Genomic DNA, 27,826 nt, shown 5'->3' on the forward strand with positions numbered 1-27,826 from the left:
CAGGATGGGGTGAGGACAGGAGACGGGAAGTAAGAGAGCTCTTAAAAGGAAGTAAAATGCACCAAAGACAAAGCTTCTGTTTTTCAAGATTGCCAAAGCCTCTGATGGTTAGAGGTGTTATATAGGAGGTAATTTCTGTTTGTGTACCTTCGGTGTGTGCTAAGGTTGTGGGTGCCCTGAATAAAAGTATCTGGGATATTTTAAAGTATGCAAAGGTCAACTTCCCTTCTCTGGGACAGGCTCTAGGATGGTATCACCCAGTCCACTCTGGAATCCAACAGTAGAAGAGGAAGAGAAAGAAGAAAGTTGTATATTTCTAACTGCTATTTCCTCCCACAAATCTCTCTACCCTGAATTATGATGTTGAAGAGTCTTTTGTTTTGCGGGGAGAATTGAAGTCCTGGGAGGAAGTGAGATCCCCAAGGGAAAGAGAAAAGAAGGGGCCTGGATATTCCAGCATTCAATCAGGCAGTATTTACTGGATGCCTGCTATGTGCCAAGTGTCAAGTTTGGCCTTGAAGATACAGTGGAAAAGAGATTGGCACTGTTTCTGCCTTTATAGAGCTTAGAGTCTAGTAGGGGAGACAGACACTATCCAGCTAGTTAGGCAACTAATTCTGTAATTAAACTCATGATGAAGACTTCAAAGGAAATATATGAGGTGATATGAGATTATTTAACAAGTGGTTTTACCTAGTTTGAGGGGACAAACTTTAGGGACAAGAGGAAAGCAAGAGCTAGTGAAAAAGCAAAGGTGTAGCAGCCAAGAGGTAGGTAGAGAAAGAGACTGGTATGTTACAGAAACCAAGGAGAAAGATTTCAAGGGCAGGTTTCTGGTCATCAAAGTCAAGTGCTGCAGAGATGAAAAGGAAGGTAGGAGCTGAGACTGGTCTTCTGCATACAATGATTTAAACTGTTCTAGAAGAAGTTTCAGAATTAAGAGAGCCAAAGCCAGATTACACGTGGTTAAAAAATGAGAGGGTGGTGAAATCTTAAGTACTATAATAGAGCTGTACACTCACTTTTTGGACACTTAACATGAAGTACCTTGTAATGTTCTAGCTGTGTTTGCCTTGTCTCCCCAACTAGATTGACAACTCTCCACAGGTTATAACAACAAACCCAACCCCTAACACTGAATCAGCAGGTGGCATTAGAGTCACCAACTAGAGGTCAGAGACCTCAGATCTGGTACTGGTTCCACCATGTACCTTGTGCATGAGCAACTGTTTCCTCATCTATAAAATGGCTATACCCCTAACTTCCCTATCACATGGGCTGTTGAAAGTGTCTAATAGGAAAGTATATACAAATGGATTTTGTGAGCTGAAAATTAGTATTCTATGGAAGATATTGAGAATGTTCAGTAAATGATAACAGCTACTTAGAAAGTTCTGTGATGATCAGTTTTTGTTTGTTTGTTTAGATTCGTTCCTTACATTGGGATTGTGACGATCCTCATGAATGACTATCCTAAATTTAAGGTAAGATCCTGTACTATATGTTTCATTAATTTTGGAAACCGTTAAATGGATTACAGTTAAAAGATGGAAGACCAGTTGGATAGTTTAGTGATTTATCATAGTCACAAAGGCCAGTTTGTTAATTAACTCTGAGGATTTGTGAACTTTTAAAAGCTTCTCTGACTTGTGGTTCTGTGTTTGTTTTCTAGTATGCAGTACTATTTTTGCTGGGTTTATTTGTGCTGGTCCATCGTGAGTAAGAAGTCTGCCTTGCTGTTCCTGGAAGATTCTGTACTTTTTGTTCCTGAATGTTTGGAGTAGATATCAATCTGTGGTTGGTGGAATGGAGAACACATGTTGGCGCTTCTTGGTAGCACTGGTTTGCATTAGTTTATGTTTCCACACTAGAGTACGTGTGGGCGGGTGCATGTGCACCACAGCGTGCACTCGAGGGGACTTTTAATCACAGAATTTCATAAATTGTCATTGTCATACTTTCGCATTTTTGTACATCAGTGAATTTTTTATATTAAAAGGTTGAGCCAAAGCCCCCAGTGTTTGTATTTTGAAGCCAAGCTTCACTTCTAAAGTGCCTACAGAGTTCTGTACATGAAAATGCAGCTCTGCACGAGTTTGAAACTGTCATTCCTCCTTATAATGGGAATGGCATATACTGAGGTGGTCGTCGTCTTAACTTTTCAAAATTTTAAATAAAAGACTTTGCATATCGAAACCCCTTATCCCTGACTTGTGTTTGTTGGGAAAGCTTTTGATATTTGCTTTCCTGTGCTGGTTCTTAGCGCCCTTGGGGAGATACAGGCTTTGATGTGAACAATTCTTCAGCCAAGAAGGTTGTCCTAATACTGACAACTGGTTTTTGTTTGTTTTGTTTTTGTTTTTGTGAAGCAAAAGTAGCCGTTGATATTCGTAAGAAATCTTAGTCATAAAATTGATTCTTCATTAGGGGGTCTCAGATGTGTATAAACCCAGCTGGTTGCCGAGAGGTTCAGAAAATATCACTTTGCTGTAGACTCATAACCTTTTCTACTCTTGGGACGTTCTCAACTCTTTCTACAAGATGGTAGTGAGTATTAGCATCTGGGGAGGCATGAGGAAGGTGCTGGAGGGCAAGTGTGCTACTTGTTTTCTTTAGACTCTAATTTGCCTGAACCTGTTCTTGTAGGTGACTGACTTTGCTTTTCTCTAATGCAGACTTTAAGAAGGGAAGGTTTAAAGTAGTAAAGGCAAAGCCCACCTGTGTTTTTTTCTTTTAATATTGAGACAGGGAAATAGGGAGCATGGGGTAACTCAGTGTGTTTAAAGCACAAAATACTCTTAATCCTCTCTGTTCTCTTTTTGTATTAGTGTGAAATCTCAAAGTAAGCAAAATGTTGGGCTAAATGAATGGTTTCTATTATTTGTTCAACTGAGGTGGAAATCAGCCCATACTTTAATGCTAATGGAATGAGAATAGGGACAGTTAATCTTTTGAAACCCTCCCCTGTAGAGATGGGCCATCCTAAATCCATTATCCAGGCTTTAGCCTTCAAACTTTGGATATGGGCTCTTAATGATATCAGCAGAGTATGAAACTTGGCAAATTATTGCTGACAGGTGCTTCTTGAACCTGTCTTTGAAGCCTGTATCGTGCTTATGTTTTCTCATGAGCCAAGGAGAGTGCTGAAATGTGCCCCCCCCCCCGCCCCGCCCCTCTCCCACCTCCGTGTGTGGCCGAAAATTGCTGCTTCCTCCATTATTCCCTCCTCGTAATCTGCAGATGACGGGGTTAATTGTTCAGCCTAAATGGTGCCCTGGCTGGTTTTGTACCAGCCTTTCAGAGACTTCTCTGGGAGAGAAGCAGTGTGTGTTCTCTTGGCAAAGGTTGGGATTCCAAAGTTCTTTGTGATCCTAGCTTGCCAGAGGGTAAACATCCTTGTGCTTCTATCTTCCGCTGTCCAGATTTCTCCTCCTGTTACACTTGTTGGGAGAGAAATGTTAATATTTTCCTCACTTGCATATTTTCACACCCAGTTTTGTAAAATTACTGTTTTTCCTCCTTTGCTGGATGCTCTAGTTTGAAGCAACAGCTAAATTCTCTGAAAAATAACCAGATCATTTGAAAATATTTCAATCACTCTACTAGCCAAAAATAAAAAGATTATTTGTGGAGACAGGTACTGTGTTCCCAGTTTTTATACTGTCTAGTGCTAAAACATAAGACTTAAAACTGGGAGATTTTATTAGTAAATATAACGTGTTGTGTGTTTTTTTGTTTTTTTTTTTTTTTTTTTTTTTGCGGTACGCGGGCCTCTCACTGTTGTGGCCTCTCCCGTTGCGGAGCACAGGCTCCGGACACGCAGGCTCAGTGGCCATGGCTCATGGGCCTAGCTGCTCCGCGGCATGTGGGATCTTCCCAGACCGGGGCACGAACCCATGTCCCCTGTATCCGCAGGCAAACTCTCAACCACTGCGCCACCAGGGAAGCCCTATAATGTGGTTTTTGTGGGGTTTTTTTTTTTTGGCCATGCCAAGCGGCTTGTGGGATCTTAGTTCCCAACCAGGGATTGAACCTGTGCCCCTGAAGTGGAAGTGCGGAGTCTTAACCACTGGCCCGCCAGGGAAGTCCCAGTAAATATAATGTATTTCAGAGCTCTTTGGAAATGTAGGAAATGCCAGAGATGTTTAATTTGGTGTTTTAATGGAATTATAAGCTCTTTGAGATTTCACAGGGCAAGTGGGAAGTTAGGAGGGTTTAACCATTGTGAGTGAAGGGAATGGAAGAGGATGAGAATTGATAAAACTTCAAATGAGAACATAATAATGGGATTCTCTGTTGGCTGTTAGTCATCCACTCTCATTAGTCTCTACAGCTTATCTCCAAGTGCCTGTCCTCAGTTATATTCTCTCTGTTCCCACTGGACACTTCCAGTTGATTGTCCTGTCTTTAAACTTAAGCTCTTAGCAGTTCCTGCAAGCTTCCCCTCCAAATTTCCACTTTCCTTTGAAGGAGTATTCACCTAGATTTTTTTCATTTTCTTACCATATTTAGTCACTTAAAAGCCTACCTACCTTAAAAGCCTATCTACCCCTGTCATTCCATTCTCATTGCCATCCCCCGAATCCAGAAACATACTCAGGGGCTCCCTGTTGCTTGTGTGTCTTTATGTCCCAGTTTTCCTGTAACATGGCAGTCTGTACCTATTTTAGATCATTTCCACCTGTTAGTTCATTTTACTACTCCTTTCACCTTTAAAAAGTATCTCTTTTTGGACCATAAATTTTGTATTTACCCTACATATTACCTACGTTTGAAGTTCAAACTTTGAATTCAGCTAACATGAAGCAGCCTTTGCTATACCACTATGTTTTCCCTTATATTATATTACACTCTCATTTCTGCTTGTCTGAGTCTCACTTTCTTCACAAAGTAATTGTTCTTTCTCTGTCACTCAGCATTTGCAGACTTGGCTATTTGTGTTAAGTTTGTGCCTCTGGACTCAAGTTTCCTCATCAGATTGTAAGTTCCTCCAGTGCAGGAGCCCCGTTTTATAGACACTGTACTCTGCTTTCCCAGTAGCATCTAGCAGCATATACTAAATGTTCAGTATAATCATGCATTGGAACCAGAGGCAGTAACTAAGGGTAGCATTATTGTTGTGCTGTTATTCTGGAGCAGAGCGTATGAATCATTAAAGTGATTTTTATTTGCCTGTTATTTAGTAAGTACCTTATCTTGGTCTTGGCCACATTTAAACCTAAAAACTTTATCTCCCTATGGTTCCATCTAAAACAGCATGTTGCCTTTCTAGAATTTTTTATGTTAACCCTGTTTTCTTCTTTTGTGTGTGTGTCCTTGGTCTCTTCTCATGTTCTCTTTCTCAGTGGGAAAAATATTAGCATTTGTCACTTTTCTTAGGGAGTGACAGGCTTCTCAAAGAGCCTAGGCTTGGAATAAAGGCTGTTATCCCTGAGTGCATTTCTTAGTCATTTGCATAAGGGTGTTACCAAGTCCTAATAACTCCCTCAGGTGTGGGAGCTACCCCAGGTTCTGAGGGTACCTTTGTTATGACATTTATCACTCTGTTGTGCTTCAGAAATTCTAGCTGACTAACTGGATTGTCCTCCTTCCTCAAGATGCTCCTTAGTCGGGATGGCCTACTCAAGCTGTTTTCTGTCCAGGTATATCTTTGTCACTATTTTCCCTTACTATAACCGTAAGTAATACCAGAGAAGTTTCAGAAATAAACAAATATGACTCTTCACAGGTAATTTTGGTGAGTCTGGATGTAGAAAGAATTCTGTGTAACCACGAGGTGTTAGGAACTAGAATATGCAGGGGTTATCAAAAAATAGTGAGGACATTGCCTTCCAAGTTATGTAGCATTCTAGGCCCTCAGGAATTTTCCAACCTCAGCTCCCAGCAGACCCCAGGTTCTCATACCCTTGATATTGGTCTCACTATACAGACATCCAGTCTTTGCTTACCATAGGTCTCCCTGCCTGGAGTGCCTGCTCACTTCTCTACTCGCTAAAAGCTTTCTCATTCAGGAGACATTTATTGAGCATCTCTCTGCCAGATTTTGGGTCAGGCCCTGGGGATACAAAGATGAGTAAGGCAGGGTCCCTCCTCTGCCAGGAACTCAGTGCCTTAATAGGGTCAACATGTATACAAATCTTTCCACATAGGATCATAAGTGCAACGTTAGAGATTCACAGGGAGCTCAAAGAGGGTTTTTTTTAATTCTCAAACAAGATCTCAAGCATATAGTGCCTCCTTCTCGGTGCTGCCTACTCAGTACTTTGTTCATCGCCCTCAGAGTGGTTTGTCTTATTTGTGTCCTGCTCCGCAACTAGCTCCTTGAAGGCATTAAGACAGGGCCAGCCTCTAATTCATCCTTGTATATCCCTTAGTCCCTATCACAGTGCTTTTATACATTTTAGATTTATTTATACGCTGCTTTGTTCCAAAAAGGATTTGGAGTGGCTCATAAAGATACATCCAGTACTATGTGATAAAACATAAAACAACTGAAGAATCTGTTGATTTAACAGATTCCCTTCACTCACAATGGTGTTGAAATAAGCATGGGAGGAGAAAAGGATAAAATCAAAGGTTAGATTAGTACCTGCAAGACACATCAAAAGATTCTTTTGTCTGCTGGAGGAGATCCATAGCATCAGCTCTCAACTCCTAGGGGCTAATGTCTATGCTTCATGGAATGGATATAAAATGGAAATTTTTTAAAACTTGTAATGATACCCGAAGATCAAGAAATTTCTCTTCTGGGACCTCACTGCAAGGACACTGTGTAATGTTATGCAATAATCTCTATATTAATTAGCCTAATGATTTTCATAGAGCTGTTTCAGAGAATGTTCCTTTAGTATAGGTGTAGTTTGGCTACTTCTGCAGAAAGCCACCTCACAAAAGATCAGCTACCCATCTAATCAGCCAGGAACCTTCAGTTAGTTTTCCTGTAGAACAGTGTTCCTTAATCTTTAAAAACTCATGGTCTTTTATAAGAAACAAAATTTCATACCTCTTCTCCATTCTGGTAAACCTCCTCTCAGGTCTGTTATATCCAACCTCTTATCCTTAGCAGCCAAGAATATTTTATCTTGCTTTTTCTTAAGTTTGCTTTATAAAAACGTTAGTTACTCATCTCTCATATACAGTTATATTCAATATGACTTTCAAATTATAGATCCTTGTTCTGCTAATCTTAGGAGTTTCTGGAATGCCACCTACTCTCCATCAAGAATCATTTCTGTAGAACCCTTACTGTAATTGGCCGGTTTATTTAGATTGCTAAGCTGGATCCCAGCTTTAATTCAAGGAGTCTAGTTAAAATAATTTGTACTCAGGACTTAGATCAGGCAAGGAAGTAAATCAGCTAGCACGAAGCTTTGATCAGAGTTGTCAGCCTGACAACTTATTTAAGCAAGAAAAGAGAGAATGCTGTATAGAACACGTTTCTTGGAATTGGTCAATAGTTGAGGTGGATATGCCAGCATTTTAGTTTATCAAATGAGTCACAATGTAATAGGCATTTTGCCAAGGCATTTTGTTGACTGTTGTGTCAACACCATGGTCTTAGCTGCTATCCAAGGAATCTTTTTTCCCTGTAATGGGCTTCAGAGTTAAAGCAGGCTTTGCTTTTCCTAGGATTCAGCTAATAATACTGAGTACTTAGAAGTTTCCAGTGCTCTGCTAAATGCTTTTGAATTTATAACAGATTTTTATTTTTTCTCCTTTAGTCCTCAGAATAACTCCATTTTACAAAAGAGAAAAACTAGAAGTTAAGAGATTTGCCCAGGATCTTCTGGTCCATGGATGGCAGAGCCAGAAGTCTTGCTTTTATCACCTCACAATGCTGGGTGTCATACCCAGTTCTTCTACCTTTATAAAATCTAATGAGACTCTTTTATTTGGAATAAACCCCACAATTGCAAGGCCCTTGGGTATTCTTCTTTAGAAGCCCTAGGTTGTTCTTTCATCGATTTGCTCAGATTAGTAAATCTCCTAGAAATAGGGAGATTCTCAGGCAGATTTCCAAGCATTTAAACGTCTTTAGAGTTTAAAGATTATTTCTTTCAGTTACTGAAATGCCTCCCTGAAGTACCTGACTGTTAAACCCAAATAATCTTATGAATGCTGGGCCTGGGGCTCCTCACTTCGTTAGGTTTTCATAACTTCCCTGAGCGTCTATGCCATTTAGCTGAGCAGCAGCTGCTTAGCTTAGCCACTGTTGGCATCGTCATCACTTTCTCATTAGATGTATCTTCTCTTTTCTTTTGAATATTGCCTTAAAAGTTTTTTTTGTATTTTGGCAATTTAAGTTTCTGAAATAGTTCCTTATCAATGGTCAATGTTCTGATATTCTAGCTAGTTCCTATGTGTTCCCTCTGACTTTGCAAAATTGCATCAAATATCCCTGATTCTTTTCTTCCTCTCTTAAAGATTACACTCTTCTCCTGATTCTACAGCCCCTTCCCCTTTCTGAAACTAAAGAGCAGGACCTGAGATACCCCACGATATTTCTCTTTCTCTCTGCAACCCATACAGATGGGATCTGTGCTCAGAGGTTTGCCAGAAGAGTGATTTTACACCATCCTATTCTGAGCAGCTCTAATAGGTTTGTCATCCTTTTTCTCTAGGCTCATTTATGTCTAATTTAAATTTCTGCTTTTTGTTTTCTCTTTTGTCCTCTGTACCTTTCATGTGTTTGATGTCTACACTCTGGTTTTCTCCATTTGTTTAGTTTGTCTGCAGCTAACTTGCTTTTACTTGAGTTAACTCATCCATTAAATGGGCATAATACTAGTCTTTACTGCATCAAAATAGTGTTAGTGATCAAAGGAGCATGCATGGAAGTGCTTTTGGAAAACAATAACAAAAAAGATTCAGCTGTGAAAAGACATTATTTGTAATTGATTCCAATTTAATGAAATATAGCAAACAATAATATATATGTCCTTTATTTCGAGCAATTTTTAATTAAAAACATGGTACAGTTCAAATGTTTTGTTGGTGTTGGTTATAAGATTTGCCGTGTATCTTTCACCCCTTAATCATCTTTTGGGTTGTCCTTTGAATCTTCTCTACATCGTCTGTGAATGTCCTTGAATGTTGTAGAAACCTCAGAGGGTCAAGAGTGAGCTCTGGGGACTTCCCTGGTGGCGCAGTGGTTGAGAATCTGCCTGCCAATGCAGGGGACACAGGTTCAAGCCCTGGTCCGGGAAGATCTCACATACCGCAGAGCAACTAAGCCCGCGAGCTACAACTACTGAGCCTGCGTGCCTAGAGCCTGTGCTTCGCAACAAAGAGAAGCCACGGCAATGAGAAGCCCGTGCACTGCAACGAAGAGTAGCCCCCACTCACCGCAACTAGAGAAAGCCATTGCACAGCAATGAAGACCTAATGCAGCCAATAAATAAATAAATAAATAAATTTATTAAAAAGAGTGAGCTCTGAAGAGCTTCTCCATGCACGTGCATGTGATTCACTGTCGTTCTTCCCGGTGGGAGAGAGGACTTGGGGAACAGGCAGTCTGCAGTTGAGATCCTCATTCTAAACTCAGCCTAGCACTCCATGAGGGATCTGACTTGGAAGTGCTGTCTTGGGCAAGCCCGCCTCTCTGCAGTGCCTGATGCTTCACATTCCTGGGACAGTGTTTGATAGTTGGCTGTGGAGCTGCTGCCCTGCTTCTTTCTCCAGGGTCCTCGGAGGCCCCTTTTTTCCTGTGCTAAGCTGACAGATAAAATGATCCTAGGGGCATCTGGGGTCATTTTCACAGCTGTGGTTGGAGCTGCGAGTGCAGGCTATGTCAGGGGAGGCTTGCTTAAGTATAAATGAACCTGTCAGAGCAGAACCAAGGTCCCAGGGTCACCTACAGAAGAGAGATGAAACTCTCAGTGCCTGCTCCCTCTCACCCTTGAGAAATCTAAACCAACTTGATATTTAAATGGGAAAGTAAAACGGGAGTGGGTGTGGTTTAGGGAAAGCAGCATCTGTCCCTGATGACTCTGGGGGCCTGACAGAGTGATCTGAACGGACCCGAAGTCTGATTCCAGTGTGACGTCTGGGCAAGTGACTCAACCTCTGAGTCATCTTCCAGCTATAAAATGAGGAGAGATAAACCTACCAAATAAGATTCCTTCAAGCATTTAAGTGAGGCAGCACTCAGTACCACCTCCTAATTTCTATGACCGAGGACCAGAGAAGATAGGATGGGTGCTGTGATTGATGCAGAGGAGAGGGAGGGGATTGAAAAGGGAATGATTATTATGGGAAGGTGATAAGAGCTATATCTGTACACCATGGCTAAGCAGTGACAAGAGTACAGAGAGGTGTAAATGCCAGGGTGGGAGATGAGAAGGAGATTGGGAAAAAAGCCGGAAATGGAATGTCCTTGTCCTGTGTGTCGTGCTTTCTGGGAGCTCAGCATGACAACCAGCTTCTCATACACGCTTCCCCTTTTAAGATGGTGATCCACAGAGCTAGCAGGCCTTGCTGAGCTACATATGGCAAGAGTAATAATAGCAAGTACCGTTTTTGAGCCAGACTGGGGAGTAGGTTCGGTCACAGCCACACTGTGCAGTGTTTCTGAGAAGAGTCCAGGGCCCAGGGGTTGGTCAGTACCCTGCTCCTCCATCATTCACTCCTCTTGTACTCTGTCTCTCTAATGAGATGGTAAACTCCTGTGGGAGCAGGGCACTATCTTTTGTGTCCCTGCCCTCCTGTGCCTGGCATAGTGCTCTGAACATTGGTGTTTAGTAAACATTTAAGCAAAAGTAAATGTATTATTCTGGAGCACAGTGTCTTCTATTCATTAAGTGCTGCCACTGACCCAGAATTTCCAAGACAAGTCTGGCCAGGTCCTTTGAAGGAGGAGAGTGCTGACTTTGAGAGGGAGTCCTATAGGACTGTTGCTTCCTGCCACAAAATAATGGGGCTAAAAAATGTAAAACTATTAAAAATAGGGCAATGTGGTTATTGCCATTTTACAATCGAAGAAGGTGAGGGTCAGTGAGGTCACACAGCTTGTATACGGACTCTTGGTCCAGTGCTCTTTTCACTCCCCTGACCCAAAGATCTGCCTCCTGGCCAACTGGTAAGCCAGTCTCTCCCAAGCTGGGCGCCCATCTGTGGGGGGAGGGTGGGGGAGGGGAGGGCTCGGCCATCCATCGTTCTGCACTCCTACCCTGAGCACCTGCTGTGATTACCACAGCACCTGGTGAGTGCCGGCTGTGAGAAGGCAGAGAGCTGGGTGAACCCGGTCAGATTCCCCAGGAGGGAAGGGCCAACTGGCATTTTATGGAGCTCCTCTGGTGCCTGGCACTATGCTGGGCACTGTAACGCCTGTGTTACACAGGAGGCGTCCTCGCCCCCTTTTCTACCCTTAGAAAGAGGCACAGAGGTGAAGGAACCGCTCGTTGGCCGAAAGCCCTTGGGAGCGGTGAGGGAGGGCCAGGGGAGCCGGCTTTGCCCAGGTCCCCAGCTTGAAGGTGGTGGGCTTGGGCCCGAACGCCCTGAGGAAGCGGTGCCCACGTGGGGTTAGGGGTGCGGCCGTGCGGGCTGTGGAGGGGACCCCTAACCGAGACCCCCGCCCAAGGGCTGGCGAGGACAGGAGGGTCGGAGGAGGGCGGGGCGGGAGCGGCAGCGAGCGCGCCGGGGCGGGCTCTTCGGGACAGGCTCCGCCCCCAGGGGCGCGGGTTTAAAAGGAGGGAAGGCGCGCGTCAGGGACCTGAGCCGTGGCTAAGTTCACCTGAACTGAGGCGCGGCCGGCACCCAGCCATGACCCTGCGGGCGCGGGGCGCTCGGCTGCTCGGGGGCCTTCTGCTCTTCGCTCTGCTCGCTGCCGGCGTCGCCCCGTTTAGCTGGGATCTCCCGGAGCCCCGCAGCCGGGCCAGCAAGATCCGAGTGCACCCGCGGGGCAATCTCTGGGCCACCGGTAAGTCTTCGCGGTACGGGCAAGCGCCCCCCACCCTGCTCTGACCCCATTTTCCTTCTCTGGCCTCTCCTCAGCCATGGACACTAGTGTCCAGGCTAGAGGGGACCCTGGAACTCATCTAACAGATGGGGAACTTGAGACCCAGACCCAATGACGGTTAAATCACTCACCCATACAGTTTAAAGCAGAGCTGGGGCTGGATCCTAAATCTACCTGCCAGCCCGTGCCCCTTCTCTTAGACAAGACTCTACTGAATCTTCTAACCTCTGGTGTGTCTTCTCTCTGCACCTCCACCTTCCAGACACCTCTTCTTCTCCACTTCCTTCTCTGCCGTTCCCGTCCCTCTTCTAAGCAGACAGCACAACTGGCAGAGTTTCTTCCTGGCCCTGGGGCATCCCACCCTCCTTCCAGCTGTGCCATCCCCTCCACCCCATCTACCTGCTCAGGAAAAGCTGAGGTACAGGCTTTGCCACCACCCGCGGTCTTTGTAGCTCCTGGTGACAAGGAGGAGGAAGGTTGTGTATCTTCCTGCCATGAGAACTGAAAAGTGGGAGAGATGGGGAGCTTTCCCACTGGGATAGGATCCTTGCTCCCTGACTTCCTTGTGCCTCAGCACCTCCTTTTTAGGTCACTTCATGGGCAAGAAGAGTCTGGAGCCCCCCAGCCCATCCCTATTGGGGACAGCTCCCCACATCTCCATGAGGGACCAGAGACTGCAGCTGAGTCATGATCTGCTCAGGATCCTCCTGCAAAAGAAAGCTCTGGGCATGAGCCTCAGCGGCCCAGCACCTCACACCCAGGTGAGCCAGGCCCGGGAGAGGCTCAGCCAGGGCTGCCCCTGGATCCAGCATTGGGCTTACGGTTTGAGTGCCCAGCCAGGGTGTGATAGGCCCACCCAAGAAAGTCAGCGATTCTAGGTTCTCCCTGTGATCTAGAGCTCAAACGGAGAGGATTCTGAAGAAAGAAAGCTGACCTTCCCAGCAAACCCCATGGAACAAAAAGTAGGGGAAGACGTTCCCCTCACCCATTGCCCAGTCTAAAGTCACAGCCTGGGATTATCCAGCAGGACCTTCCCTTACCTCCACCCCAGTCTACACAGACTTGCCCCACCCCAGCTGTCCACCTTTCCTGTGCCCTGTATGTGCCTGTTGGGACCCTGAGGCTCAGAGAAGGGATGAAAAGAGTTAGTCAGCAGCTAAGACAGAGTCTAGACCTTGTTCACCTTGACCAGTGCTCTTCCCAGTCTCTTGTCTGCCTCAGTGACCAGTGGCAGGGTTTCTCAACGCCAGCACTTGATATTCTGGGCTGGACAGTTCTCTGTTGTGGGAGTTGTCCTGTGCATTGTAGGACGCTTAGCTGTGTCCCTCGTCTCTATCCACTAGAGTATGGATAGATACTGTTAGGACAACCAAAAATGCCTCCAGACATTGCCAGAGGTCCTCTGGGGAGGGGACAGGGGAGGGAGCCAAAATCACCCTGGATTGTAAACCACTGACCTATGGGGTTCAAGGCCCCAGAGCTGAAGCCAAGCCAGCTTTCATCTCCAGCCTGGCAGAGGGGAAACTCCTCCATTCTCTGTCCCTGGCGCTGTCCCCATCCCACACCACCTTCCCTGGTACTTCGTTGCTATGTGAAGAAGGCAGTGTAATGTGGTAGAATGGGGGATCTGGTGACAGCATGCTGGGCTCATAAGCTAGCTACTTAGTAGCTGTGTGACCTTAGAAATGTCATTTAACCTCTCCAAGCCTCATCTTCCTCATCCATAAAATGGGAACAGTAGTGCCCCTCTCCTCTTACATGAGACCATTTGTGTCACATGCTGAGCATGATGCCTAATGCATAGAAATCACTTAGCAAACAGGAGCTGTTGCCAGTCTGTGAGCTTCCTGGCAGCACCAGTGGCTGCCTTAACTTTGTGTCCCCCACCATGCCTAGCATGTAATATGTACATCTTGAAAGAAGGGAGGGGCATTCCCTACAAAAGGTTCATCCCCAGCCCCATGGGGAACTAAGATCCCACATGCCGCGCAGTGTGGCCAAAAAAAAAAAAAAGAACCACCAGCCTCTGGAGACCTCAGATGTAAGGGCCAGGTGCTCGGGCTGGCTGAGTCTGAAGGCAGACAATGTCCCCTCCGGGGCCAGTGGTCTCGAAGGCCTGGAACATGAAGACCAACTAGAGAATCTCAGAGGAAGCAGTACTTCGCCCTGGGGGGTGGGACTTCAGAAGTGAGGTCTTGGGCAGAGCTGGAGGTGGGGGAGTAAAAACACTGTCCGGCCCAGGGCCAGGCATGGTACTTGGACTTTACTTCTATGATCTCCTTTGACTGTCATGACCACTCTGTGAGGTTGAGGCTGTTATTCTGAGAAAACCACTACCCTGACCCCTCCCAGGCCCTTCAGGGAGAAAGGCACTGGGGGGCCTGCCCCTGCCTACCTCTGTGGATGCCTAGCACTTAGGAATGGCAGGATGCCCCTATCTTATCGTATAAGATATCCTAAATATTGCATGGACATACTTAAACGAAAAAAATTATTCGTTGTTTACCTAAAATTGGAATTTAACCGGGCGTCCTGTATTTTATCTGGCCTCTTTCTCTGATCTGCAAATACCGGGTCATAAAACGAGCGTGTATTTGGTCCCTCAGGCCCCGCCCGGAACTGACATCCTGGGAATCCCTGAATTTGCGTCTTATTTCCAGGAGAGTTTATCCGGAGAATCCCGGACATAGCTAGTTAAGGGTACCGCAGGTCCGCGGCGGCGCTAGGGCACCTCTAAGGCCCCGCCCCCGGGTCAGACCAGGCCGCGCCCCACTCCTCGCGAGAGGGCCGCGCTTGCCCAGGAAGGTTCAGAGGCGGAAGTGCGGTACCGGAAGCGACAGTTGCCATGGAGCCCGCTGAGGACTGGCTGGTGGAATCCTTGCGCTTGTAAATCGTGTGGGCTTGGGACGTGGAATTCGGGTCTGGAGCTGGCTTGGGGGCGGACGGGCGCGGCATGGAGCACGCAGGGAACCCGCGGCATGTGGGGTGGGACCTGTACGGAGGACTCCGCTTGGGCCTCGGCACCCGCAGCTGGGAAATGGCACCTTCCTGTGTGCGCAAATTGTGTGAAGTACCAGTAGGGGCAGTGCTTGTGGAGGATAATAATAACATAAGTGACTATTTATTTTGCGCCAGGCTCTGGGTTAAACCTTAAAGATTATCTCGATTCCTCACGTCAACCTTGGGAAGTCTGAGTACTCTAGGAGTTCCATTTTACAGATGAGGGCGAGACTCAGGGAAACTGTGACTGGCCTGCCCCCAGTCACACAGGGGATGAAATGTGTAACAAGGCTTGATCCCAGTTCTGCCTGATTCCAGAGCCTGGGCCCCCAACTGCCGAACCATGCTAACATCTCAGGTTCTTTAACAGCTGTAAAGTGTCATGCATCGTGTGATGTTGTGTCCCTATCATGCAGGTACCAGGATTTCCATGCATTCGACCTCTCGGGAGCCACTCGAGTCCTTGAATGGATTGGTGACAAAGGTGATATGCCCTGCCTGGCCCTGAAGAACCACTCCTCAAGCTGGAACTCAGGAGCTCGGCCCAGAGGGACCCAACCCCTCTTCTGGGAGCTTGAGGGCCTCTTGGTCACTTGTAGCAATTTCATGCCCCATCAGCATTATATTTCTCTTATGAAGATCTAGATCTCTTCCATCCCTCAGTACAAGGCTGCATACCAATGGCAGAAGAGTTTATCTTTGCTTTGGGAGATTTGGCAGAGTGTCTGGACCCAGCTGTGGTCCAGAATCTTTCTAGCACTTTGTCACAGCTTATTCTGCTTCTTTTTCCAGGAATCTTGGTTGCTGGCTATGAAAGCCTGAAAAAAAATGAGATTCTTCATCTGATATTACCTCTCAGACTTTCTGTAAAAGAAAACCAGGTAACTTGAAATATTTATGCTGAGTATATGTGTCTACTTCTACTCATTTATTAAATCTTTATGGAGCTCCTGTTGTCTACCAAATATTGTCCTGGATACTAGAAAGAGAGAAACTGTAAGCCCTGGGCCTGCCCTTATAGTCTAATAAAGGGAGGCAAATGTGCACAGAGGTAAGTTGTACAGAAAGTCCTGTGATTTACAGAGGGCTCCTAGAGCAAGAAGTCAATTATACTTTATCAAGAATAGATTTTGGGGGGAATTCCCTGGTGGTCCAGTGGTTAAGACGTCACACTTCCACTGCAGGGGGCCCGGGTTCGATCCCTGGTTGGGGAACCAAGATCCCATAAGCTGTGCCACACGGCCGGAAAAAAAAAAAATTTAGGGAGCAATTAGAGTATGAAGGGTGGTTGAAACCTTAGAATGGTTAAGATCACCTAGGATGAATGTGTAGTATGTAAAGAATAAGAGGAGAAGATGGCTAAAGACAGAACCTCAGGGAGAACACTTAAGAAATGGGTAGAAAGGGGCTTCCCTGGTGGTGCAGTGGTTGAGAGTCCGCCTGCCAGTGCAGGGGACACGGGTTCGTGCCCCGATCCGGGAAGATCCCACATGCCGCGGAGCGGCTGGGCCCGTGAGCCATGGCCGCTGAGCCTGCACGTCCGGAGCCTGTGCTCCGCAACGGGAGAGGCCACAACAGTGAGAGGCCCGCGTACTGCAAAAAAAAAAAAGAAATGGGTAGAGGAAGATGATGAACCCACAAGGAGTACTGAGAAAGAATAGTCTTTGAAGTAGGAGGAGTCTCAGAAAAGGCCAGTGATCCAGAAGCCAAGAGATAAGAATGTGTCACGAAGAGTTGATAGCTGCCTAATGTTACTATAAAATCACTCAGGCTCATTGGCTAGATCAGTCCTGCCTTTATTGCCCTTGGGTAAATTTCCTTCCTAATGTTCTTGATCTTCCTCGTCCCTACCCCTCAAGCTGAGTCAGGAGCTCACCAAAATTGAGCCTTGATGAGAGACCTGATTTACCTCCCGCCTCACCCCTGGCTTTCCCTCTGTTCTCTTGTGGCCACCTCCTCTTCCCCTGCCTCTGGTTCCTCACGTGGAGATAGTAGAGTCTAGTGGCTAAGAGCATGGACTTCGGTTAGACAGACTTGGGTTCAGATGTATAATGTAACCCCTGTGACCTTAGAAAAGTTGCTTAAGCTCCCTGTGCCTTGGCTTTGTCATTTTAGAACAGGGATAATTATACTGCCCAGGTCACAGGGCGGTTGTAAGAATTCAACGTGATAAAGTAAAGCACTAAACAGGGTGGCTGACACAGTGAGCACTGGATAATTGGCAGTTGTATTTTTTTAATTAATTAGTTTATTTTATTTATTTATTTGGCCACATTGGGTCTTTGGTGCTGCACAGGCTTTCTCTAGTTGTGGTGAGCGGGGGCTACTCTTCATTGCTGCTTGTGGGCTTCTTACTGCGGTGGCTTCTCTTGTTGCGGAGCACGGGCTCCAGAACGCGGGCTTCAGTAGTTGTGGCACACAGGCTTAGTAGTTGTGGCTCGCAGGCTCTAGAGCACAGGCTCAGTAGTTGTGGTGCACAGGCTTAGTTGCTCCGCGGCATGTGCAATCTTCCCGGACCAGGGCTCGAACCCATGTCCCCTACATTGGCAGGCGGATTCTTAACCACTGAACCACCAGGGAAGTCCTGGCAGTTGTATTTTTATTGCTGGAAGAACCCACCTAACTTACAGTGCGAGGTGTGGGGAGGAATGGGGCTGTGTTAGTTGGCTGATACATTCCACCTTTCTCTGTTAAGCCTCTGTGACTCCTCTAAGAAGGCTTGGAATGTAACACTTGTGCCGTGGTGAAAGGTTAGAAGAAAGGTTTTGGGTGTGCAGGAAAGAAAGGAAGCTATCTGTGTAAGCAGCTGAGACCAACATTTGCAAATAACAGCACCCTGAGGCCCTGCCCAGAGAAGCATCACTGCCACCTGAGCGGCTTCCGTGGCTTCCTGCCAGGCTGGGCTATGGCTCCTTACCTAGAACTTGTCTGAAACGTTCCTTTGGAGAGCGGTCCCCTATCTGACTGGCCACCCCTTTGTATTTTTTTTTCACCCCTTTGTATTTTAGGGCTTATTCCCTGAAAGAGATTTCAAGGTATGCCATGGAGGATTTTCAGACAGGTCTGTCTTTGATCTGAAGTATGTGCCAGACACCAGGTATGGTCAGCTCTGTGACCCAGACCTTCCATTCAGGATGGAGTGGCTGGAACTTTAGGGGTATCCTGTATCTTTATCACCACCCCTCCCCATCCCACCTCAGCACAGGGGCACATGGGAGGGCATGTGCACACACTGATCTGGAATACAAAGAAACCAGTGCTCGGTGGCTTTACGGTCCCTCACAAGACCTCTTGACTATGATAACCCACAGATTGCTGGCGTTGCTCTAGGGAATAGATATAAAGTAGAAGGGATGCTCTTAGCTTCTCAGAGAGCTGGTGATGGGTAGTTGGGGCTAATAGCTCAGTTGGCAGAGGCCAGAGCCTCTGGGTGAGGCTTCTGTGTTCAGGCTTCCTGCTGGGTCCTCTAGCACACGTCATGCCACGTGGAAGCCAGGGCTCAGTCCCACGACTCTCTGTGAGCTGTGGACCTGTCCCTAAAGGGGAACAAGCCTGCTCCTCCTCTGTTAAATGAGGATGACTGATCTTGATGACCCCTCCCTGCATAAGCTCTCCTGATACAGGGAGTGTAGGAATCCCAAGCTGAGTGGGCTGGAGGGGGAGAGGCTGAGGGCTGTGTGGGTGAGCTCCCCACTGTCTGGGCTGAGATTTCTTATCCATCCTGAATAGGTTGCTGGTGACCAGTGGCCTTCCCGGTTGTTACCTGCAGGTGTGGCAGGTTGCGGAGGACAGCGGTAAGTGACTTTGACTCGGTTTGGTTGGGTTTGTAGGAAAGCCTGTTATTCTCACACCCCCAATCCCTAATCTGAGCCAGTTAAGAAACAGACTCAGAGCCAGTGGGAATTAAAATGCAGTATCTACTGGGACTTCTCTGGCTGTCCAGTGGTTAAGACTCTGTGCTTCCACTGCAGGGGGCACGGGTTCAGTCCCTGGTCAGGGAGCTAAGATCCCACATGCCACATGGTGTGGCCAAAAAAATTTTTTTTAAATGCAGTATCTACTTTAATGCAGCAAAGGTGAATTAGCAGCCACAGCAGTACACACAAGCCCCAGGTGGAGCTTCCTATAGCTTGCTTCAGGAATTGAGTTTACCAGCCCAGCCAGAGGCAGAGCACCTGGTGAACTTCGGGCCCCTCCCACCCCAGGCAGGGGCAGAGCGAAGGCAGCAGGGAGGTCACCTCTCACTGCAGGCATGCTGCTCTCAGGGAGGGAAAACAGTGAGTGAGCACAAGGCTGGGCTGACCAGTCTCCGACTCAGAGACGTAGCTTTGCTGCCCAACAGGAACAGGAAAGTTGGGAAAGGCGCAGGAAGCGTTAGTCCTGTTCCTCTGGGAGTCGGGGGAGTTCCCTCATAGTATCCCCTCCAGCAGGAGGTTTGCGGTTCCCCTGTCAGGCAGGCACCGAAGCCTGCAGCCCTGATCCAGCCCCTGCCATCCCTCCTTGGGTTAGAGCATTGCTGACCAGCATGGGAGCGGGCCTCAGAGACAAAGGCAGCCGCTCTTGGAACTGCCCCTTGGCTTGTGTGGTCCTCTGCCTCACTTGGATGCTTCCCAGAAACCGATAGCAGCTGTTGGCTTCTCCCCAAGCTTCACTGCTGCGGGAAGGTGGTTCTGGTCCTCATTTGGTTTTTGAGGTCACTGACCCTGTGGACTTTCCTTTGTTGTTTCTTCCTTGTCACTTGTCTTATGCTGTAGCTTCCAGGTGTGTGTATATACTTATTTGTAGTTATGATTGTTTATTTTTTCATAATTTTATTGAAAGTCACCCATTTTAAGTATACAGTTCAGTGATTTTTTTCTTTTTAGTAAATTTAACAAGTTGTGCAACTATAATCACTTTTAGGATATTTTCATGACCCCAGTAAGATCCATCATGCCAATTACGATTAACCCTCATGCCCACACCCTGCCCCAGGCGACCACTAATCTGCTTTCTGTCTCTATGATAGATTTGCCTTTTCTGGATATTTCATATCAATGGAATCATACAACATGTGGTCTCTTGTATCTGGCTTCGTTTACTGAGCATAGTACTTTTGAGGTCCACCATGTCATACAATGTCATAACGTGTATCAGCAGTTTGTTCCTTTTTATGGCTGAACAGTATTCCGTTTATGGATGTATCACATTTGTCTATCTGTTCACCAGTTGATGGATCTGATTTTTGGTTATTAGGAAAAATGCTGCTAAGAACATTCATGTACAAGTCTCTGTGGACCTATGTCTTCATATGTCTTAGATAGACATTAGGAATAAAATTGCTGGATCATGTGGTAAACTTATGTTTGATTTTTAAAAAAATTTTTTTTTGTTTTTTGTTTGTTTGATTTTGTAAGAAACTCCCAAACTCTTTTGCAGAATGGCTTCATCATTTACATTCCCACCAGCAGTGTATGCGGGTTCCTGTTTCTCCATGTCCTCACCAACATTTGTTATTATCTGTCTTTTTTATTAAAACAGTCCTAATGGATGTGAAATTGTATATCATGTGGCTTTCATTTGCAATTCCTTAATGACTAATAATGTTGAGCATCTTTTTATATGCTTATTAGCCATTCGTGTATCTTTGGTAAAATGCCTATTCAAATCTTCCTAAGGGTGTTTTGTTGTTATTTTTTTCCCCCCTAGCAGGCTGAGATAACAGCTGTCACAGGCCCTTTGATATGCCAGTTTCACTGTACATTTTAATAGATACTTGTTCGGATTAGTTAACAATCTGTAAGATGTAGCAGTAATATTAATGAGTGTATGTTATATTCCAGTCACTGTACTAATCACTTTCCATGTGTGGCCTCATTAAATTCTCGTAAGCCTGAGAACAGACTCTTTCCCAGAGTCTTTCTCTGACCTTGTTCAGAGTCACAAAGATGGTTGCAGAACCAAGACTTAAATGTAGTCTGACTTCAGAGTCTGCTTATAACTCTGCCTGGTGGTAACTATAGTTAGATAATAATAATTGATCTCAGTATAGTATGTAGGGGCTCTGAAAAAAAGGTCATAGGGTATTTACTGACTGGCAACATAGTCTGTGCCACCATTTTGCTTAGATCTGGTTCCTGGAAGTAAGATCTACTTATGAAAGGGCACATAATAATAATATTATTATTATTATTACTGTTATTTGTAGCAGTAGCTAACATTTCATCATTTAGTCGTTACTCATTGTGTGCTTCCGGTGTGTCAAGCACTGGGCAAGGTTCTGGGGATATAACAGCAAGCACTCACATAGATGTTCCTTGCTTTCTTGGTGCTTATATTTTATCAAATATTTTGCCCACTTTTTGATTGGCTGTTTTGTCTTTATTGACTTGTGAGAGTTCTTTGTACATTCTAGATACATGTTATTTATCAGATATATGTTTTGCTAATATTTTCTCCCTGTCTTTTCATTTTCTTAATAGTGTCCTTTGAAGCATAAAAGTTTTAAATTTTGATGAGGTCTGTTTTAATAATAAAACAGTGTCATATCTAAGAAATCTTTACTTAATCCATAGATTTTCCCCAATGTTTTTTTTTCCAAAAGTTTTATTGTTTTAGCTCCGACATTTAAGTCTGTGATCTCTTTAGAGTTAACTTTTGTGTATGTAGGTATGAGGGAGGGGTCTAAGTTCATCTTTTTGCATATGAATGTCTGGTGGTCCCAGTACCCTTTGTCAAAAAGCCTGGCCTTTCTCCACTGACCTGCCTTGGTGCCTTTGGTGAAAATCAGTTGATCGTGAATATAAGGATTTATTTCTGGACTCTCCGTTCGGTTCCAGTGATCTCTATGTCTATCCTTATGTCAGTAACTTATAGTTGTTTTTTATCTTTCCCTAAAAATAGGCTGCGTGGGGCAGCAGTGGTTTAAAGATGAGGGGGGCGCCTTGGAGCTCTTTTGTCCTGACGGTGCCTGGGGTGGTTACCAGGTGCCATATAGAACCTGTAGCCCCAGGCCCAGGAGAGCTAGGCCCAAGGAGACTTGCTCTGATACTCATATGAGAGTAGGAAATCAGATAGTTACCTTCCCCTGGATATTAGTGCAGAATATTCCAGAATCTGGGGAAGGCTGGCCAGCTGTTTTCCTAGACACCTAAAAATGTAGCATTATCTTGGTGAATTTTCCAAGGTCCAGGTTTGACCCACAGCTTTGGTATCTCAGAAACCTGATTCTGTCAGCACACCCAGAACAAATCTAATCTGTTATTAGGGGCAGACGCGCTCACCAGACTCACAGGACTGCTGTATAAACCAGAATGCAGATTTATTAGTTTATAATGAAAAAATAAGTGTCCCTAAAAGTGGAATATTCCAGATCCTTATTCTTTTCCTATAGAAGACCTAACCTAGTCAAAGCCTGCATGGTAAACATAACCATAACAAGAGGAATCAGCTCCGAGGCTTCCAAATGGTGTTTTCATAAGCTCTCTTAGGCAGAGGGTATAGAACTTGTGAAGGCTTGGCTCTCCAGGCCCCTGGAGGGAGGGCCTGTGGCCTCTCCTCTCAGCTCTGGGGCTGAGGAGTCCACTGAGAAGGTCTTTAGGTGGAGACATACCTAACAGCCTCAGCTGAATGTCTCCCGCAGCCTCTACTTTGAAGTTAACTTCTGTCTGGAGTGGCTCTCTCTGCCGTGGACGGGCCCCAGCATTTTCTTTGCCGTTGTGGCAGAACAGCCCCCTCTCATGGCCACCACTTTTCCTTTAGACATGGTAATACGTTAGCTCAGTACTGCAGGTGTGGAGCCATTCTGACTCCTTAAGGAGTGTGCCCACTGCAGCTCCGACCCGTTCTGTTGGTTTAATCTTCAGACAGCCTTCTTTCTTTTATTGCCCAGTTCTTGGAGGTGCCTTACTGCATCTTTTGCTTTGATTTTGTAGTAGTTTTTCTTTTCATTTGGCTAGTTGGTGTGGATTTCCTAAAGGGGGCATTTTAACACTGACAAGAGAGGGGATGAGGAGGAACCTGCATTGCTTTCCTGTTGTAACTACGGAGCACAACTCTCCAGTCAGGAGCTCTGAAGCCTTTGTTTTCTACGGCATCTTTGAAATAGGCCTTTGCAGGCTGTCCCTTGACCTCCTCCTTCCCCGCCGTCAGGGGACAAATCACACCTGAGAACCAGCCCTGGCTCAGAGCAGCAGGTCCTGGGGAATCTGTTCCAGGCTCCTCAGTCTTTGGAAAGGGAAAAGGGAGCCGCTTAAGTGGGGCCCAGGGGAGTGAGGCAAGCTGTGCTGGGCTGGTTTGAATCGCAGCCTCACTGGCACTCCCCGGAGACACACGGTCCTGAGGCTCAGCTGTTGTGTCTGCTCCGACCTCCGCGGCTCCTAGGGTAGAGGAGTTATGTTCAGCAAGTCTAGACAAAGTGCACTGAGAGTCTGTGGCTTGAGGAGCAGGACCCAAGGGGCCTCTGCATCCTAGTCCAGCCTGGCCGCACCTTCTGTGACTCCTTGTATGTGAACTGTCTCCAGGGAGCTGACTGCCACGTGCTCGCTTGATAAGCCGCGTTAGTGTTCCTTCTCTCATCCATCCCTTCCTCATCCTCTTACCTATCCTCTAGAATTTAAAAATACATAGATCTTTGTTTTCTTCAGAGAATGTGAAACCAAACAGTGAGCTCCCTATTGGAGCAAGAAAATATAAAATGGAAAATATGCATCTCCCTTTAAGTAGTTTGTACAGCAAACTACTTGTTCTGAACTATGTTATAAATGGAGAATGCAGAGATGGGAACCTGTCTGCTGTCAATGCAGACTGAGGTGAACAAAGCTAAAATTTGATTTAACCTGAGGGCAAGTATGTCTTTTTAACGTTCAGTGTAAAAAAGATGTGGACTTCCTTGCCCTGTTTATGTTTGAAGACAAAGACATCTGTGTTATAACCTTGACCTGTTAGGATTCGGCCAATTGCTTGAGGTCATGGGACATGTTTTTGAAGAAATAATATTACTTCATGAACTCCATTCCTGTTATTTTCAGTTAAGGTGTAAATAACATCATCGGTGTGTTCTTTCCTTTTCTCTTCCTTTATTTGTTCTCCGCAAAACTATAAAAAGCCAGAACTGCTGGGGAGGTTTTGAGATGGCTGCTGTGATTCATTATATCCCATTTGCAAAACAGTTCAAAAGACAAATTATAGAGAAACTACAGTGCTTCTGACAGTTTCCAAAAAGTAAACACAACGCACAGTGATGATGTCTCCACATCCTCTCTCACCAGCCGTGAGGCCCTGTCTCCCCTGACCTTCTGGCAGGCCTTCACCATGGAATGTTTCAAACCTGCATTAACATTCTGGACTTCAGCCACTTCCATCTTCCCCCAGATGTCATTAAGGCTGTCAGCACCATTGATGTGTGCGAGGAGGGGTGTCTCTGGCCCAGGGTGGCCATCTTCTCGTCGGCGGCGCCCGGAGTCCTCCACGGGGCCAGGCTTAGCAGTCTGAAGGTGGTGGATCTGGAATCACAGAAGACCACCTACAGCTCAGGTACCGCAGCCCCTTGCCGGCTCCTCCCAGCCCCACCCAGCCACACTGGAAACCAAATCCAACCCTGTGTGCCAGCTGCTGGGGAAACGAGATGAGCGAGAGGCAGGGCCAGGCCTCGGGGGCCCCTGTTCTGGGGCTGGGGAAGGCAGTCCCGGGACCGGCACCCAACCAGCCGGGCGGACCGTGTGAGATGAGAAGGCAGCGGGATGTGGTTCGCTCGGCCGGGGGCTGGTGGGGAGCTGCCCAGAGGAAGGGGCTTGGACCATACAACGGTGCCAAACCACTGGACCCATTTGACTGCAGCCACTTTTCTCGCCCCGCCGTCCAGGTGTCAGTGACGACGAGTTGCTGAGTAGCCTGCAGGTCCTGGACACAGACACCTTTGCCTTCTGCTGCACCTCGGGCCGCCTGGGGCTTGTCGACACCCGCCAGAAGTGGACCCCGTCAGAGAACCTCAGGCCCGGCTCTGGGTCCGCTGGAGGGAGGTGGTGTGCAGAAGCTGGGGGCCGGGGCCCTGGGCCCAGCATTGCCAGCCTTGGCTCGGACGGGCAGCTCTGTCTTCTTGACCCCCGGGATCTCTGCCAGCCAGTGAGCTTGGTCCAGTGCCCAGTGTCCATGCCTAGCCCTGACCCAGAGCTGCTGCGAGTGACTTGGGCTCCAGGCCTGGACAACTGCTTGGCCATTTCAGGTACGCTGAGAGGATTTTGTGTCTGTCACTTGATCTCTCTCTTCCGGGGACTCTTGGGTGCTCAGGAAGGAGCCCGTAGTTCTGCAGTAAATCTGGCCCCAGAAGTTAAGGTTGCTCACAGAAAAGCTCCATATTAGCTCTCCAGGTTCTTTAGTGGTGGCCCTTCCACATCCTGGCTACCAGACTTCCCCACGTTGGTAGCAGGCCTTTCCTGTCGCAGCAGGAATTCAGTTCTGAGGTTGGTGGAGAGGCTGCGGATGGTAAGACACTAGGACAGCCATGGGCTGCACCAGGGAGAGGCGACAAGGTCTCAGCGGTGCCGCTCAGTCTACTCGCTTTTAGAACTACAGCAAGCTGGCTAGGTCAGCAGGCTCCTGGGTCTGGCCCGGCAGTATCTAGTTGAGTGAGGGTGTGTAATGAGGTATCTGAAAGCCGATGGAAGGATCCTCCGACGGGGGGAGAGGTTGAAAGAATAGTTGAGAGAGCAGGAGAGGGTCATTGGTCATGGCAGGATCCAGAAAGAGCAGAAGAGCAGAACCAGGATTGGGTAGTTCTCTCTAAAGGCTTCTCTTTCCCCCATCAAGTAGGAGACAAGGCCCTCTGCTGAGACGGACTCACATGTGGAGGGATTAGAGTTGGGGGCAAGTGGAAGAGGTTTGAAAAGTCTCTAAAGCCTCCGTTTCTTGGGGAAAATAATAGTACCTACTTCATACAGTTGTGAGGGTTAAAAGAGAGAATGCAAGATTAGCTTCGGGCCTGGCACGTGACAGATGGACAACAGACACTTATCGTTATATGCTCCTTGGAGTCATCAGCCGCCGACATTGACGGCAGATGTTACATGCCCTTCAGTTGGCCTTTAATTTTATTTATTTATTTTTTTGGCTGCACTGCACAGCTTGTGGGATCTTAGTTCCCCGACCAGGGATAGAACCCGTGCCCTCAGCAGTGAAAGCGCAGAGTCCAAACCACTGGACCGCCAAGGAATTCCCTTGGAATTTAGGTATCTTGTGGCTATTTGATTCATCATCCTCTAGCCTGTTTTGGTTCCGTAGAGCATTCAGAGATTCAGCGTCAATGCTCGCTTCTCTTGTTCTTCCTCAGGTTTTGATGGGACGGTCCAGGTCTATGACGTCACGTCTTGGGGTGGAATGGGGCGCCAAGTAGAACCTCTCTTCACTCACAAAGGTCACATCTTCCTAGACGGCAATGGGATGGACACTGCTCCACTGGTCACCACCCACACCTGGCACCCCTGCAAACCGAGGACTTTGTTGTCCGCAGCAAGTGATGCCTCTCTGCACGTATGGGACTGGGTGGACCTCCATGCTGCCCGCTGACTCCAGCATCTTTCCGCCCAGGCCCTAGGAAGCTGCTGTGTAGCAAGGATATTGATTCAAGATTCAAGTGACCACAGAGCCCTGTTACCAGCTGAGTGGCCGTGGGCAAGTTAACCAGCCTCTCAGTCCCAGTTTCTTTATTTGTAGAATGAGACTGGTAATAATTACCTGGCAGGACTGCTGGGAAAGTTAGAAGTAACATATTTAAAACTAACTGGTAAGGGGACTTCCCTGGTGGCACAGTGGTTAAGACTCCGCGCTCCCAATGCAGGGGGCCCGGGTTCGATCCCTGGTCAGGGAACTAGATTCCACATGCATGCTGCAACTAAGAGTTTGCATGCCACAACTAAGGAGCCTGCCTGCCGCAACTAAGGAGCCCATGTGCTGCAACTAAGGCTCCTATGAGCCACAACTAAGGAGCCCACCTGCTGCAACTAAGACCCAGCACAACCAAATAAATAATAAATAATAATAACTGGTAGGATTCATGGCACAATAAAGATTTGGTAGCTACTCTTAGATCTGGGAGCCCCATTTCCCCCAAGTGTAAAATGGCAGCATTTTACCCCTGTCTGCATTCACAACATCATGGAATCTGAAGAGCCAACGAACGTAAACAGGTTCTGTGAACTTTTCTACAGAAGTGAAAATGTATAGTGACAGACAATCATGAAAAAAGTCAACCCCAGTAGCAGTTAAGGAAATAGCAATTAAAATAAGGTTATGCCATTTTTATCTACTAAATTGCCAAATTTTAAAACATTTTTGCCTTGAACAGCTGTTACATGGTACACAATTCAGAAGGTACAGAGGAGCAGCTTCGTTCTTTGGGGGCAGCTGTTTTTAAAGGTGGTAACAGCCAGGGTGGGGAGCTAGGCATTCTCATCAGTACCACCTGCAGCTGGCATTCAGGCAGAGACTGGCCACCCTCCTCTTGGGCGGTTCTCACTGGAACAAGGCCTTCACCAGGGTGATGCTTTCCAACCCCTGCCCCCCAGGGGAGTAGGCCCAAAGGACATTTCTTTTTGGTGACCTGTAGCAAATATGAAAGTGTACCTGCATGTGATTCCTCACTGTCACATTTGTTAAAGGATTTTCAGCAATTTTCTTGTTGAAATTATGTAATTACTAGTCAGTTTGGGCTCTAATTTGTTTTAAAAGTAGCTTTATTGAGATATAATTCACATACCATACAATTCAACCATTTAAAATGTACAATTTAATGGGTTTTGGTATACTACTTTATTAGTTTTTAAAGATTATGGTAAAATATATCTAACAATTTGCCATTTTCCCCATTTTTAAGTGTGTAACTCAGTGGCATTAATT

The 27,826-nt window shown here is 46.6% G+C and overlaps 2 protein-coding genes across 4 annotated transcripts in view; both read left to right on the forward strand.

The window, feature by feature from the left end:
* SEC11A (SEC11 homolog A, signal peptidase complex subunit) overlaps positions 1-2,203 on the forward strand; it is a 56,037-nt gene extending 53,834 nt beyond the window's left edge. For all 3 annotated transcript variants that reach the window (XM_032623536.1, XM_032623538.1, XM_032623537.1), the window contains 2 exons: positions 1,427-1,484; positions 1,673-2,203. In XM_032623536.1, coding sequence (XP_032479427.1) covers positions 1,427-1,484; positions 1,673-1,723 — 109 coding nt within the window. In that variant the 3' untranslated portion in view covers positions 1,724-2,203. The remainder of the gene's footprint in view (positions 1-1,426; positions 1,485-1,672) is intronic.
* Positions 2,204-14,769: 12,566 nt separating this feature from the next.
* Positions 14,770-27,744, forward strand: WDR73 (WD repeat domain 73). Its single transcript, XM_032624251.1, has 8 exons — positions 14,770-14,842; positions 15,373-15,440; positions 15,749-15,837; positions 17,965-18,053; positions 18,686-18,750; positions 24,308-24,469; positions 24,798-25,157; positions 26,262-27,744. Exons 1-8 carry the CDS (start codon positions 14,802-14,804, stop codon positions 26,495-26,497), a joined length of 1,110 nt encoding a protein of 369 aa, XP_032480142.1. The 5' UTR covers positions 14,770-14,801; the 3' UTR covers positions 26,498-27,744.
* The last annotated feature ends 82 nt before the right edge of the window (positions 27,745-27,826 follow it).

Source organism: Phocoena sinus, chromosome 2 (genome assembly GCF_008692025.1).
Source record: "Phocoena sinus isolate mPhoSin1 chromosome 2, mPhoSin1.pri, whole genome shotgun sequence".
NCBI classification, from domain to species: Eukaryota; Metazoa; Chordata; class Mammalia; order Artiodactyla; family Phocoenidae; genus Phocoena; species Phocoena sinus.